Source organism: Boleophthalmus pectinirostris, unplaced genomic scaffold (assembly GCF_026225935.1).
Source record: "Boleophthalmus pectinirostris isolate CB_2022bp ecotype Guang Dong unplaced genomic scaffold, ASM2622593v1 HiC_scaffold_2, whole genome shotgun sequence".
NCBI classification, from domain to species: domain Eukaryota; kingdom Metazoa; phylum Chordata; class Actinopteri; order Gobiiformes; family Gobiidae; genus Boleophthalmus; species Boleophthalmus pectinirostris.
This window is the reverse complement of record NW_026571152.1, coordinates 34,910,203-34,925,792: the sequence shown is the minus strand read 5'-3', so window position 1 is coordinate 34,925,792 and position 15,590 is coordinate 34,910,203. Positions and strand designations below refer to the sequence as shown.

Sequence of the window (15,590 nt, the reverse complement as noted above, 5' to 3'; positions counted from 1 at the left end):
CAGGATCTGCATGTAGATCTGAAATATACATTTCTGACACTGATCTGTTGCTCTCTCTTCCTGCACCCCGGACTGGAACACGCTACAAAAACGCAGACAGGCCCATCTATCTCATTAGAAATGTTGAAATGTTAAGACATGTTTTGTATAATTTAGAATGCTTTTATATATATATTTTTTTTTTTTGACTATTTTGTTACAGTATTGCTGGTTCAATTGAATGTTGAAAAGAAAACGAAATGGGCTACATTTAATGTCCAAATAGGCGACTTATGGATCCTTTTTATTGCTGGTTTAATTACTGTTCTTCATTGTTTAAAACTTGAGCAATACTAAATGTTCAGAGAGACACAATCACTCAGTCAACAGTAAAATATCCTCATCAATGTTCAATAATGGTCAAATCCACCTTTATTTTGTGATTTACGAATAATGGTCACGAAATTGGGTCATGAAGGTTTGTGACTTTTAAAATATTGGTCCCCAGAAAAAAAGTTTGGGAGACACTGATCTATACCATGGACATTCTCCTTTAAATAATTCATATACTTGCTTATATAGAGAGTAATTACACTTTTTTCTTCCCTTTACTATATGATTCCATATGTCTTACTTCATATATTTGATGTTTTCTGTGTGGTTCTAAAATAAGCAGTAGTAAAAATAAAGGAAAAACGCTGACTGAGGGTGTGTCCAAATGATGGGTGTTGTGAGTATTGGCTTGCGCTTGTGATGCTGCAGTCTTTGTTACTCTTAAGGTATCTTTTTGCTTCAGCTGGTTCAGAGTGCTAAGGTTTAACTTTCTGCACCATTGTCACTCCAAAAATATAATATCATTTTGTTGAAAATTTGATATTATGCATAATAAAAGTGGAACAAGTGAGTACAGTTTGAGGTCCTATGTTACACAAAATGGATTCTTGTGAGATTTAAGCCATGTTATAATGTTACCTCATCAAAAACATACCTGGTGTTGTCAGATGAAGAAAAACAGTAGAGTGCATCACTGGGTCATAAAAAAGTCATAAACAGCAGTACAGGTGCTCTACGAGGGTTAAACTAGTAAACTTAACAGAACGTTGCCCTTACAAAAAATGTAAAAGTGGGCAAGGTACAAACCAGAGGCACTACAACTGGTCTTCATCATCTTGCTTCGTCATCTTCGTCCATCTTGCTGGTCAAAAAGAGTTGGCGTCCCTCCATGTAATAAAGGACTTTTAATATATTCAGTCAGAGTGCCTCAGGTTTGTACCATGTCCACTTTTACATTTTTCAGTAAGGGCTACGTTCTGTTAAGAATACCTGGAGTTGTGTTTTGTTTCATTCACATTTTGTTTGAGTAATCCTTTATTATTAGTTTGTTTACATCTCCAAAGCTCAAAATGCTCTGCTGCACCTTGTGATGTCATGTAGTGGTAGTTTCCAAGTTAACAGCTGCGTTTTACCTTAAATTCAGTAGAGATGAGCAATTCCAGTAGCCCTGATTCATCAGCTGGTTTCCATGAAGTGAAACCATCTGACCTCGCAGCGTTAGAGTAAAAGTAAAGCGTTAAGTAAAAGTTACAGTTCAAGTTTAAAATTATACGCAAAGAATAAAAAGTAAACGTAGCTGATTTGAGGTCATATAAAGCTTCAAATGTCATGATTTTGATAAAGATTTGTGCTGAATTTTGTTCAACAGAAACAACTGGATCAATAATTTTGTCTTGGCTGTTTTTATTCGTATATCTTGGTTTGCTCAAACTACAAATGTTGAAACATAATAAACCCTCAGCTTTTTCAGCAGGTCTCAAACTATAATAATATAACATAATAAAATGTAGTGGAGTAGAAAGTACAGATACCTGCTCTCAAATGTAATGAAGTAAAAGTCAGCACTATCCACTTTTAAATGTACTTAAATTGCCTATGACAAATTGGACTACTGATTTCAGTTAAGATCATTATATTTAAGATTGGAGTGGTGTTTTGTTTCATTCACATTTCATTTTGTTTGAGTAACCATTTACTATTAGTTTGTCTACATCTCCAAAGCTCAAAATGCTCTGCTGCACCTGGTAGTTTCCAAATTAACACCTTTTTACGGTTTTACCTTAAATTCAGTAGAGATGGACAATTCCAGTAGTTTGATTCATCAGCCAGTTTCACTTCATGGAAACCATCTGACTTCGCAGTATTAGGATTCGTTCGCTCGATGGTAGGCAGATACTTTTTTTATTTAACCAGTCGCTGCTATTTGGTTGTGACGTATGTAATGCACCGCTAACAGGGCATAGTATATTCAGCTTTTCCCAAATCCTGTAGGAAGAAGAACAATAACATCTTTCCCTTTGATAAAATTCACCAAACATTCTCTTTATTCCGGCTTTAAATCCTCGATCTCGGGAATCGTTGCCAACACAGAATGTATGGCTCTTCGCTGATTGGCTGGTGCCCGAAATCACTTCTGGGGTTTTTACAAATCGTCTAGTGTATTCTGATTCCTGACCTAGTCGCTGTAGAGAAATGAAATTGAGCGGAGGGAGTGGCTACAATTCCAGGGCTGAAATCATCTAAATGAGTGTAGTGAAGGCGTATGGAGTTTAAAAACACAGTGGAGTACTTCTTGTATTGCAGCATGACATCACAAGGTGGAACTGAGTGTTTTTTGTTGGAGAAAAGAACTAGCACAATACAGTCTCTTCAAGTCAACTCAATATATGCTCTTAAAATAATACAAAAGTTTTTTAGGGAGCACTATGTGGTCATAAATATATTATTGCTTCATTTACGCAGCTGTTCTTGCAAAGTTAAGATGTACAAAAACAATATGCTAATATGACCCAGCGCCACGTTTGAAATGAAACAATTTACACCAGCCGTTATTAACCTCTGCAGCTCGCCTGTGTAATTCAGGGCAGCGTGCAGGATGACAGGGCAGCCCACAGAGGACAAAAGAAATAGAGGTGACTTGAACACTCCACTTGAGGCCTTGTCTGGCTCACTACATCCTGATTAACTTCTCTTATTTATTACTAAGCACCAGTGAGAAAAAAGGATCTCATAACCTTGTGCGATGAATTCAATAAAATGTCATTGGAGTGTGTTAAATTACTAACCTTTACTGTCTTGTGGCGGAGTTTGTGCTGTAGTCCTTCGGGGGAAGTCTGTGTTGTGGTTTTCAAAGTGCTGTCTAGTCAAGCATCCATCTGCGTGGCTCCGGTTCATTACTGAGACGCACTCACTTTCACATCATCTGCCCAGTGGCCATCTCCATGACGACGGGACCACGGCGGCCCGGGTGATGCAGCCTGGCGCAGGAGAGGGTGGAGGAGACGTTAGTGCGCACGAAGATCCCGCAGGACGCCCAACCTCTGCCCAAACATCTGCCCAAGTCTTTGCCAGGGGTGGAAGAAGTGAAAGTACAGATACCAGAGTAAAAATAAATGAAAACTCATGTTAAAGTAGAAGTATCACATGAAAAAATCTACTTAAAGGTGCACTGTGGAGCTTTTTGGTAGGGGGTCCATAACCTTTTTGTTTCTATGGATATGTCATTGCTCTGGAATGTTCCACAGTATGACATTAAACACCTCTACCGTACATTTATTCAATTACAGGTGGTTTAATAGCTCAAAAATACTCAGAAAAACAGGAATTCTGACTGTGAGCGCGGTCGCCTCTCCACAGATCTGACTTATAACTTGGTCTGGTTTGGTTTCCATGAAAATAGAAAGGTCTAATGCCATACTGTGGAACATTCCAGACAAAGCAATAACATCTCCACGGAGAAAGGTATTTGACAGACCCTCCACCAAAAAAGTAAAAGTATTTAAGTACCAGTTTAAAAATGTATTTAAAGAGTAAAAAGTAAAAGTAGCAGATATGAGGTCATATAAAAGTTCAAATGTTGAGATTTTGAAGATTTGTGCTGAATTTTGTTCATCAAAAACAACTGAATAAATAGGTTTTTAATGGTTGTTTTTAACTGCATATTTTTGTTCGCACAAACTACAAATATTGAAACATAATAAACCCTCAGACTTTTCAGCAGGTCACAAACTATAATAAAAATTATTTTACTTTTCTGTCAAGTTCATAAATATAGTGGAGTATAAAGTACAGACACCTGCTCTAAAATGTAATGAAGTAAAAGTAAAAAGTATCCACTGTGACAGATTGGATTACTGATTTTACTAAAACACAGTTAAGATCATTATATTTAAGATTTTTGCAAAAATATTCAGTCATTTTCACAGTTTGGACATTTATATAGGTTTAAAATTGACTTCCTAGTTGGGAATTGTAACATCACACTGGGCAATTCTATAACTATTACCCAGTAAAACTCCTCTAATGTAAACAGAAACTATTATTTGACAAATACAAATGTAAGAAAACATATGTATTTAGTTGAAATCATGTTTAGTGTGTAAAATGTGTTGAAAGTTTGTATAGAATTATCCCTAGTGTGATGACATCCATGTTTGAACTTTCTGCTTCCTCTAATTTAAACTTTTTTTTTCAATTTTCCTTCGCAAATTGCTTCTTGATTGTTATCAAAGTTATCAGAAAGGGTGAAAGTAAAAGGCTCGAGACCAACTGGACGTCTTAAGCAGGAGAAGTTTATTTACCATCAATACAGGTCCTGGGGGGACAGTATGATCTTGCTTCCAAAGGAGGAGGTTTATAAAGCAAGTGGTGAGACTATATATGAAAGCCAGTTAGACAGCAATATGACACAATTTAGATAATGGTGCGCCAATGGTGTGCCAAGGGAAGGTCATGGTGTAAATATTTATAACTTTTGTGAGTCAATGTTAAACTGAGATGTACGTGGAAGATAAATTACTTAAATTCTCTTACATTGATTGGTGTAAAATTATAATTTATATTTACAGTAGTTTTAATTGTAGCAAATTAAATCAAAATCAGAGAATCATAAAAATTTGTCATACGCATTTTAAGTAAAATACAGATACCTTATTTTTTTACCTAAATACAGTTCTGTATGACTTTTACTTCATTACGTTCCCTCACTGGTCCTCGCTGTGACCCCTGTCGCCCGCGTTAGAAGGAGGACATCTTGAGGCAAAAAGTCAGAGCTTCATTAGCAAAGGAAGTCTTGCCCATTAAAACACAGTCATACGCAGCATCCCGAGGCTTCTGTCTGCTTTTCTCATGCAAGAACATCTCGTAATGCCCCCTCAGACAATGCTCAGTATGATTGCGTATTGATTTAGCCTTTTCCCTTTTTTGTCTCGCAAAATAAAAGCATCGACCTTAAAGCCATTTTGCTTATTTTTCTATAATGAAGCCAGACTTGAAAAGCTGCATAACAGAAGAGCTCACACATAATGGAAAATCAATTTTGCATAACTCAGGCGAAGACCGCAGAGTATGTTCAAATAAGCCACGACTAAATCAAAGAGAAGGTACTTGTTTTGTCTCCCCTTTTTATGTCTGTGCGTGAGTGCATTAGAATTCACTTGAAATGATAATGAAGGCACATTTCGGCAGTGAATAGCTTATAATAAAGTGTCTCCCTCGGTAAAGTAACACTAAAAATGAGAGTAGCTGTTAGGCCCATCCCTGGAGGAACAGTTGGGCTGCCACGAACAGTGTGAAAATGAGACACTTACAAGGCTGTTAATAAAAAGGTTGTAAAGTCCTAATAGTCTCCAGTCATGAGGCTTAATGCAGTTGATAGACCAGTCTGCACCTCATATTTTACCTTTATGTGCCCATTTAGCCAAGGTAGCTTGTAAATATGGAGTAATAAAGTCTATTTGCCTTTAACTAAGGAGCCTAGAAATCTTAAAGTCCAGCAGTGAATGTTAAAAGGTAGGACTGCACAAACACAATATGTAATGGTGTGTGGGGAAAAAAAAAAAAAAAAAAAAAAAAAAAAAAATATATATATATATATATATATATATATATATATATATATATATATATATATATATATATATATATTTCATTTATTTATATATTTATTTACAAATAAAAACTATAAAAAAACAAATATATAAAATAAATAAAAATAAATATACATACAAATATAATAAAAGATATAAATATAAATAAAAAATAAAATAAAATAAAAAATAATTTAATTTAATTTAATTTAAATAAAAAAATTTAATAATCGTAAAAGATGACAAAAATAAATTATGATGGCGAAAAATTAGTTAAGCATTGTGACTAAAAACATTTATTAAAAAATGGGGGGAATAAAAAAAGAGAGAAAGGGAAATTAAATTGGCCAAAGGGAAAGGAATTTTTTTTTTTTAAATTGCCAAAATATAAATACAAGGGGACCTAGCAGTCTGGTTATGCTGCACTACCACATTACTTTTGTTTTATTTAATTAAATTTTATATTTGTTGTGGGTATTGTTGTATGTTTTTGTGTTTTCTTTTTATGTTAATTATTGTAAAGAAATTGTATTCTAAAGAAAAAAAAAAAAAAAAAAAACCCAAGATGTACCAGTAATCACTGTACAGTTACAGGTATATAAAAGCAAACCATTATTGATTCTTTGCAGTGATGTCACGCCAGGGATGTTCTACATGTATGTGTATAGCAGAACGTTCATCAGTTATCATGGTGACACAATGCACACGTTAGAAAACAGAGCCAAGAAAGTTGCAAACTCAGTCAAAACATTTTTAAGATGGTCTGAAAACTCAAAATCGATTTAAACAACAGATTTTCAAGAGGCTGTGATCAATTCGAGCATGCATGGTCCTGTTTCAACAAAAAAGGTGAGAGTGACTAAGTGAAAAACTGTTGGCTTGTGACTGTAATGTTATGTGTACGAGACTTGTTTATCAGCACAAATCAGCTCGTGTTTTAGTTCCAGCTTAGTCCACACCCCAAGGAAATGTTGACGATATCAGCTGCAAAGTATCAATTAACAGTGTGATTATTGTTACTAAAACAGAAAAACACTTACAGGTATATTTTGTTTTGTTTATTGACATTAAAGTGGTGCACACATTGGAATAGGTTGAACTGTAAATTGAGAGATGACAGTTCAAGTTAAGGATCAACCTAATACATAGTGTCTTTGTGTGCAGAAGTTAACATTTAATACAATTACAATAAATAATAGCACCAATATAAGGCCTGTCATGACAATTACTATATCAACCGATCTTTCAATACATTACAGATGGGAATAGAATAGTTTTGGGGGTCAGTATTTATCATGAGTGCTGTTTTCTTTGTTCTAGTGGGAATTTTTGGTTATTCTTTCTGCAATATGATACAAGTTTAGGCTGTAGAAGTTTGAATAATGAATTAAAACTATACAATCTAATTGCTAGAGATTGGCATTGCAGCTCATGTTTTTTTAACCATTTAGCTGCATTTAGAATGTTTATTGGGGGATAATTCTGCTTGGTTTGGTTTATTTAATTTATATGTTTTATATACAGGGTGTCCCAAAAATTTTACATCATTTCGCAGGCCAATAATTTTGTCAATTCTAGTTGAAATAACTTCATATTTTCACAGAATGTAGAGAAACAGATCAAGATTTTATAGTTAATGTTTTATTTTTGTTCTGTTTTCAGGATGAGTTGTTCACTTCCAAAGAGAAGTTATTTTGTGTCTTGGAATCTGCTCGCACACAATCACCCAAGACTGTGCAGGCTTCAACGCGAAATTTGGAAAAACTTCACCAACTGGCAACCAAATTTGGACTTGGTACCAAAACTTTAAAGAGGAAGACTGCTTATCCAGGACTAAAGGATTACGTATGTGGAAGCAAAATGACTCAACCTGAAAAGAGAACAAAAATAAAACATCCATCTGTACATCCATTTTCTTCCACTTATTCGGGACTAGGTTGCAGGGGCAGATTCCAGGTCCTAGACTTCCTTCACCCTGGACACTTCCTCAAGGTGTTCCCAGGCCAGCCGAAAGTCCCTCCAGCGTGTCCTTGGTCTTCCCCAAAAAATAAAACATTAAATATAAAATCTTGATCTTTTTCTATACATTCTGTGAAAATTTTAGGATATTTCTAAAATTATTGGCTTGCGAAAAGATCTCAAACTTTTGGGACACCCTGTATATCGTCTATATTTACTTCAGCTAGGCCTGGTCAAAATAATAAATTCTAAAGCACAGTATATTGTTGCAGACACAAAGAACAATAAATGATAATACTGAAATTGCTTTATGCCACTGACACAATAAAAATAAAGCAGGATAATTCCAGTAAACCAATTATTAAATGTACAATAGAATCAAAAGCCCTGAGCTGTAATAAATAAATAAATATTGATTTATTCAAGCCTCTACAGCTCAAAACTTATCTTGTCACAATAATTATTTACTGATTTTAGTTTTGATAAGTCTAACTTCAGCAATATAAATCGCTCTTCAAAATTTGTTATCATGACAGGCCTAGCCAATATATTATTATTATTTTCAATCAAATGTTTTTAAAGGGGCAACGGGGTTAAAAAGTGGCCTCTGCACACGTAGCTTAAGTTTGCCATAACTCTGCTCAAAGTCCTTTTTCGTCCCATTGAGAACGTCCAGTGAACCTGTCCTTATGTCGTAACCGTGCGACTTCAGTTTCTGTAGACGGTAGTTGACGATTTGTGTGGTCAGCTCCAGGACAGTGGGCGTGTCTATGATCTGAGATATACTGATTCCAGCTCTGAGCAGGCCTTCAAACCGGTCGGCCAGGATGTGTTTGGGGTAGTACAAAAGCGCGGGGCATTTCAGGACAATCCCTCGGAGCTGTTCCTCGGAGCAGGCCATCATTTCCTGTGAGTAAAGCAGAGTTTGGTTCATGCTGTCTGGGTTGAGTTCAGTGACAAAGCCCCTGAGTTTGGAGAGCAGGTGGAGGAGCTCTGCTGTTGTGAAGCCTTTGTCTTTGAGGAAGAGTAAATTCTGTCTCAAGATGTCAGGAGATTTTAACAGAACAAATGGGTTTTGGCTGAGTAGTTTCTGCAACCAGATCTTCATATTGTGTTTCTCTCCTCCCAGGTCTATGTAGGACTGCTGCAAAGTGTCCACCATTACTTGGTTTTGCTCCACTGGGCGACTAAAGCTTTGAGGTGCGCTCGCCATGAGTTTAGTAATGATTCGTTTGTTGAGATTCAAGCTATGAAAGTACGCAATATTGTTCCGCTGGTTTTTCGTGGTGGCTGGCTGATGTAAAGAAAGAAGCGGGGAACTTTTCTATAATACCGACTAGCTCCTTCTTGTTCGTGCACACAGATGTCCACAGTTCTTTCTGAGCTTCCATCTCCTCAGGGTTGCAAAGGACCGCCTCAGGGTGCACGACTAAAACGTTGGCGATGACAGCCCCTGAAGCGCCCATGTCCCTCAAGAGGCGAGCTACCTCCTTTGCATACGCTGGGTGCTGATGCAGAACCCAGCCCTTGAGTTTTCTAACCTTCTGGATGTCCACTGCCAGATCATAGAAAGTGTCCACGGTCTGTTGGTTCTCGGCTGGGCTGGCGGTGGTGCCACATGGTCTGACGGGCAGAGGCAGGACTGGCACGCGCCGGCACTGGAGGCACAGAGAAGTCGCGACCAAGCGCAGCATTTATGCAGCTGGGAGTGAATACCTGAAGAAGAGAGATTAATAAGAAATAGACAACAATGAAAGCATATTATGTTTTAATGTAAACTAAAGTTAAAGGGCCTATATGATGCTATTTTTTTGATGTACTGTTATATTCATCAGAGTTCTTGTTTCACTCAATGATTCATACATCTCCATTACCATGATGACTGTAGCTGTTTTTTACATTACATAAGATTTACTCTTGTGAGCTTTTAGTCATATCATAATGTTGTTACCTCATCAGTATTTCATTCAGACATGTTTGAGTAATCCTTTATTTAGTCCGTTTACATCCCTAAAGCTCAAAAAGCCATAGTTTTCAAGTTAACAGCTACCTTGATTACCTAATGAGCTGTTTTATTGAATACCCGTGGTTTAAAAAAAAAAAAAACTATTGAAACAGAAACCAATTGAAAATGTTTTATATTGTCATATTCCTTCATTTTATGTCAATTTGGAGCACTTAAATGGCCCATATTATGCTATTTTCTGATCATTTTCTGATATGTTATAATCTTTCCTCATCAAAAACATGCCTAAAGTTGTGTTTTGGTTCATTCATACATGTTTAACACACAAATCCTGCATGTTTGGACTGAGTTCTCTCAGAAAACACTCTTTTCCACATTGTGACGCAATGGAGTAGTACAGGAAGTGCTTCGCTGTGTTTTTAAACTCCATACACCTTCAGTACAATCATTTGGATACTTTCAGCCCTGGAATTTCCTATCTCTACTGAACTAAAGGTTAGAGAGGTTAACTTGAAAACTTTCACTGCATGACATCACAAGGTGAATTTTTGGGTTATTTTTTATGTGTGGGTTTGGAGTACAAACTGGTCCAGATTCAGGTTGATTTAACTGAAAATAAGTGTGTTACAGATTTCCTTTAATATTTCATATGTCCATGAGGTTGAGCGGTATCTTTTGTCAGAAGCTGGACAAACAGAAAATAAAAAGTACACGGGCCCGTATCAGCCCTGTTGGAACATAAACAGGTTAAATTTCAACCTCGAGCTGATAGGCAAACGAAGATCAAAACTCCCTGCTTGTTTATGACTTTTCTAATAATAATAATTAAGGGTGTACTATATCTAAATCTCTCAGTACGATATTTTCGCGATATACATCTCACGGTACGATATTTATTGCTGTATTTTGTGTAGGTTAACAAAACTGTTAATATGCAACTTTTTCCTCTTAAAATGCCTTGACAAGACTTAATCCAAAGAACTAAGATTTTAAAATGCTTGTAACAGTTATTTCTTCAAGTAGTCTGCATTAAAACAGAGCAAAGGATCATGGTCTATGTAGTCCCCACTGTTTTTAGCTGTTGTGCATTCACTCTTTAATTTTAAGTGAAGAGATAATTTGATATATTGTGATAGTCCATGGTTATTGTTACATCCCTGATATTTAATCTCATTGTACACTTGTTTCACAATACAAGCGTTAAAATGTTGCTCAAAAACATACTTGTATTTTTTTGCTATGTATCGGTAAGTCATGAAGAATTTGAATTAATTAATTTATTTTTAATTTTATGTGATGCTTAAGGTTTTTTAGTGACTATTTGGCACCAACAATAAGCTTTTTTTTTTTTTTTCTTTTGTTGTAGAATATTTGTTCTAAACTGAAAATGTCAATAAAGAAAGGACTTGGATTTGTGTTTTGTTTCATTCACACACATTAGTCTGTGTACATCTCTACAACTCAAAATGCTCCGTTTCAAAAAAATGTAATAGGAATTTTATCTGAATTTCTCTTGGACTTTTTTGCCTCATTACAAGTCCCTACATCTCATGCTTAGGACATCTGTTTCGGCTTTGACATGAGAATTGTCAAGACCCAGAAAATCCTCAATCTGCTGTCTAAGGTCAGCTCCAGGAACATCAGCTATACCTGTTCTTTTATTTACCCCCCAAAAATATAAGCAGAATTTGAAATCTGTACGCATCTGACCCACTCTCATTTTAAGTGGGAACAAGTTCTACACAGAGGAAAGTCAAACAGCAGAGGTCAAAACTACAGCGCCTCAACTTCACAAAGAGTCCAGCCATTCATCTGTGCTTCAAAGGGTTTATAAACAGATTCAGTTTGAATTGAGAGTTATTTTGGTCAGGCATTTTAGGAAAAACATAAGGGGTTAAGGTTTTGAATTTCACCATCCATGCTACTCAGAGGACTTTCCCTGTGTTAAATTCTGTACAGCTGCTTTTAAAACCCAATACACTGCATTAGAAGCAATTTGCAAATCTTGTAGTTGCCTCCACAAAAAAATGTAATAAATATCGTATGGATGCATATCAAGAAAATATTGTACAGAGAGATCCAGATATCATTATATACCCCTAATTATTATTATTATAAAATATATAAACAAGCAGGGAGGTTTGATCTTCCATTGCATATCAGCTCAAGGTTAAAATTGTACCTGTTTATGTTCCAACAGGGCTGATACAGGCCCTAGAACTTTTTTCTGTTTGTCCAGCTTCTGACACGATAACTCTCAATCTCATAGACATGTGAAACATTAAAGGAAATCTGTAATCCACTTAATTCATTATTTTTTTTAATAAAGGGGAAAGACGTTATTGCCCCTCTTCCAACAGGATTTGGGAAAAGCTTAATATGCCAGTTAGCCCCGTCAGCGGCACATTACATACATCACGACCAAATAGCAGTGATTGGTTAAATTTTTTAAAAAGTACCCGCCTACCGTTGAAAGAACGAATTCTAATGCTGCAAGGTCAGACGGTTTCCACGAAGTGAAACTGGCTGATGAATCAGGCTAATCTGCTTCAGCTTTGACATGGGAATTGTCAAGACCCAGAAAATCCTCAATCTGCTGTCTAAGGTCAGCTCCAGGAATGCCAGCTATACCTGTTCTTATATTTACCCCCAAAAATATAAGCAGTATTTGAAATCTGTACGCTTCTTACCCACTCTCTTTTTAAGTGGGCACAAGTTCTACACAGAGGAAAGTCAAACAGCAGAGGTCAAAACTACAGCGCCTCCATTTTTCTGTGCTTCAAAGGGTTTAGAAACAGATTCAGTTTGAATTGAGAGTTATTTTGGTCAGGCATTTTTGGTAAAATAAGGGGTTAAGGTTTTGAATTTCACCATCCATGATACTCAGAGGACTTTTCCCGTGTTAAATTCTGCACAGCTGCTTTTAAAACCCATTACACTGCATTAAAAGCAATTTGCAAATCTCGTAGCTGCTTGAGGGAGCAGCCTTCACGCGGTGCACAGTCACGCCTGTTTACCCTCTGTTCTGATGAGGCTCACTTCATGTTTCATTCATTGAGCTTCGTAATATTATGCCAATTACTCATCTATTTATGGTGTGTTAAAGAAATTCTCGTTCAGCATTTTCCCCACGGATGATACTCGTACAGATGCTGCCCTTACGTTTTTAATTTCACATTATTTCAAAATAAAAGCCCGATCTTATATTAGGCAACTAGTGCTAGCTATGTAGCATGTTAGCCTGACTGCAGAAATATCGTCTATTTTATGCAACTTAATACGTTTTACATGCAGTGACAGCTAGCGGGATCTATCCAGTGCCCCAATAGTGTTTAAAATAAATTCATTTTGCGCATAAAGCATAATTCTGTTGAGAAATGTGGCTGTAGTTACCTTCAAAACCGCACAGAGGTTTGTTATGAAACTGTCTTCTTCTGCAGCCGGTGCGCCTCATCAGCTGTGGGCAATGCGCCATCTAGCGGCAAAACAGAATTACACTTTATTTATCCGCAAGGGAAATTATTTGGAGTAGCTCACGTCACAACATAATATAATAACAAAGAGCAAAATATAATTGTTAATAATAAATTCAAATAAGTAGTAAAAATAGCAAGGACTTGTGTGAATTAAGGCATAAAATGGTAAAATTGACTGCCATCATAGGGTGATTTGTAGCAGTTTTATACAAGAAATGTCCCAGGTGTCCTATTTTTGACAAATCTGATACCTGCCAACAGTAAAGAGAGGCTTAAATTGCTCTTGTTTAGGTAAAATACAGAAAAGCTGATTAAAATAGCCAAAACACAAAGAAAATATGTCTGTACTGACTCATGTTGGTCATGAATGGGGCAAGTGCAGAACAATTTTCCTTAATTACACACTCGTTACACTTTCATTTTATTATTACCAACCACTCCAAACTGAACATGTCCCAGTTTTTGATTTTGAAAATCTAGTCACCCTAATTTAGACAGACTTTATTGATCCACAAAGGAAATTATTTGCACACAGTAGCTCACACATCAGAATATAATATAATAACAAAGAGTAAAACATAATTGTTAATAATAAATTCAAAATAAGTAGTAAAAATAGCAAAAGACTCATGTCAAATAAGGCATAAAAGGAAGTGCAAACATATGGTGACCAGATGTCCCTATTTACCAGAGAAAGTCCCAGTTTTGAGCCCTATGTCTCCTGTCCCAGCAGATTTATCCAAAACCACTGATTTGTCCCAGTTTTATAGAAGAAATGTTCCAGGTGTCCTTATTTTTGACAAATCTGATCACTGCCACTGGTAAAGAGAGGCTTAAATTGCCACTTGTTTAGGTAAAATACAGAAAAGCTGCCTAAAATGAGTAAAACACAAAGAAAATGTGACTATACTGACTCACATGTTCGTCATGAATGGTCCGAGAGCAGAACAATTTTCCTTAATTACACACTTGTTTCACTTTCATTTTAAACCACTTATATTTGGGGGCTGGGACACTTCTGGTTTGGGGTGGGTGGTAATAATAAATAATAAAATTGTGAAATGAGTAATGATGTAATTAAGGAAAATTTTTATGCTATCGGACCATTCATGACAAACATGTGAGTCAGTACAGTCACATTTTCTGTTTTGGTCATTTTAATCAGCTTTTCTGTATTATACCTAAACAACTGGCAATTTAAGCTTCTCTTTACTGTTGACGGGGATCCGATTGGTCAAAAATAGAGACACCTGGGACATGTCTTGTATAAAACTGGGACAAATCACTGGTTTTGGATAAATCTGCTGGGACAGGGGACACAGGGCTCAAAACTGGGACTTTCTCGGGTAAATAGGAATGTCTGGTCAGCTATGTTTGCGCTCCCTTTTTTGCCTTATTTGACACGAGTCTCTTGCTATTTTTACTACTTATTTTGAATTTATTATTAACAATTATATTTTACTCTTTGTTATTATATTATATTGTGATGTGTGAGCTACCGTGTCCAAAAAAAAATATTCTTTTTTGGATCAATAAAGTTTGTCTAAATTAGGGTGACTAGATGTTCAAAATCACAAACTGGGACACTTCCAGTTTGGGGTGGTTGGTAATAATAAAATGAAAGTGAAATGAGTGTGTAATTAAGGAAAATTGTTCTGCACTTGGCCCATTCATGACCAACATGAGTCAGTACAGTCATATTTCCTTTGTGTTTTGGCCATTTTTTAAGCAGCTTTTCTGTTTTTTACCTAAACAAGTGGCAATTTATGCTTCTCTTTACTGTTGACAGGGATGAAACTGGTCAAAAATAGGGACACCTGGGACTTTTCTTCTATAAAACTGGGACAAATCACTGTTTTTTTATAAATCTGCTGGGACAGGGGACACAGGGCAAGAAACGTCCCAGGTGTCCCATTTTTGACCAAATCTGATCCAAACCAGGACTAAACAAGACTAAACCAAGACTACATTAGATCTAAACCAGGTCTGAAACAGGATTCTCACAATTTTTGACTAATCTGATCCCTACCAACAATAAAGAGGAGCATAAGTTGTTATTTGTTTAGCCAAATACAGAAAATTATCTGAATTTTGTTTATAACAGCCATCCCAACCCGGGTGTGTCCCAGTTTTGAATTATGATAATCTGGTCCCCCATTACAATCACAACTGTCAACTGAGCCTGAGCCCTGTTAGGTTCGGTAATACGAGCTAATTTTGTTGTTTTATTAATATTGCTTCTAAACAGTCTTGAAATCTTGCAGTTATTCCTTGTAAGTCTAGTAATTA

The 15,590-nt window shown here is 36.2% G+C and overlaps 1 protein-coding gene across 1 annotated transcript; it reads right to left on the bottom strand.

The window, feature by feature from the left end:
* Positions 1 to 6,963: 6,963 nt before the first annotated feature.
* mterf2 (mitochondrial transcription termination factor 2) lies at positions 6,964 to 14,257 on the bottom strand. Its single transcript, XM_055156007.1, is given in 4 exon segments — positions 6,964 to 9,138; positions 9,140 to 9,575; positions 13,219 to 13,300; positions 14,220 to 14,257. Coding segments are annotated over 2 exon segments (1,131 nt in total). The 5' UTR covers positions 9,554 to 9,575; positions 13,219 to 13,300; positions 14,220 to 14,257; the 3' UTR covers positions 6,964 to 8,421.
* Between the last annotated feature and the right edge of the window lie 1,333 nt (positions 14,258 to 15,590).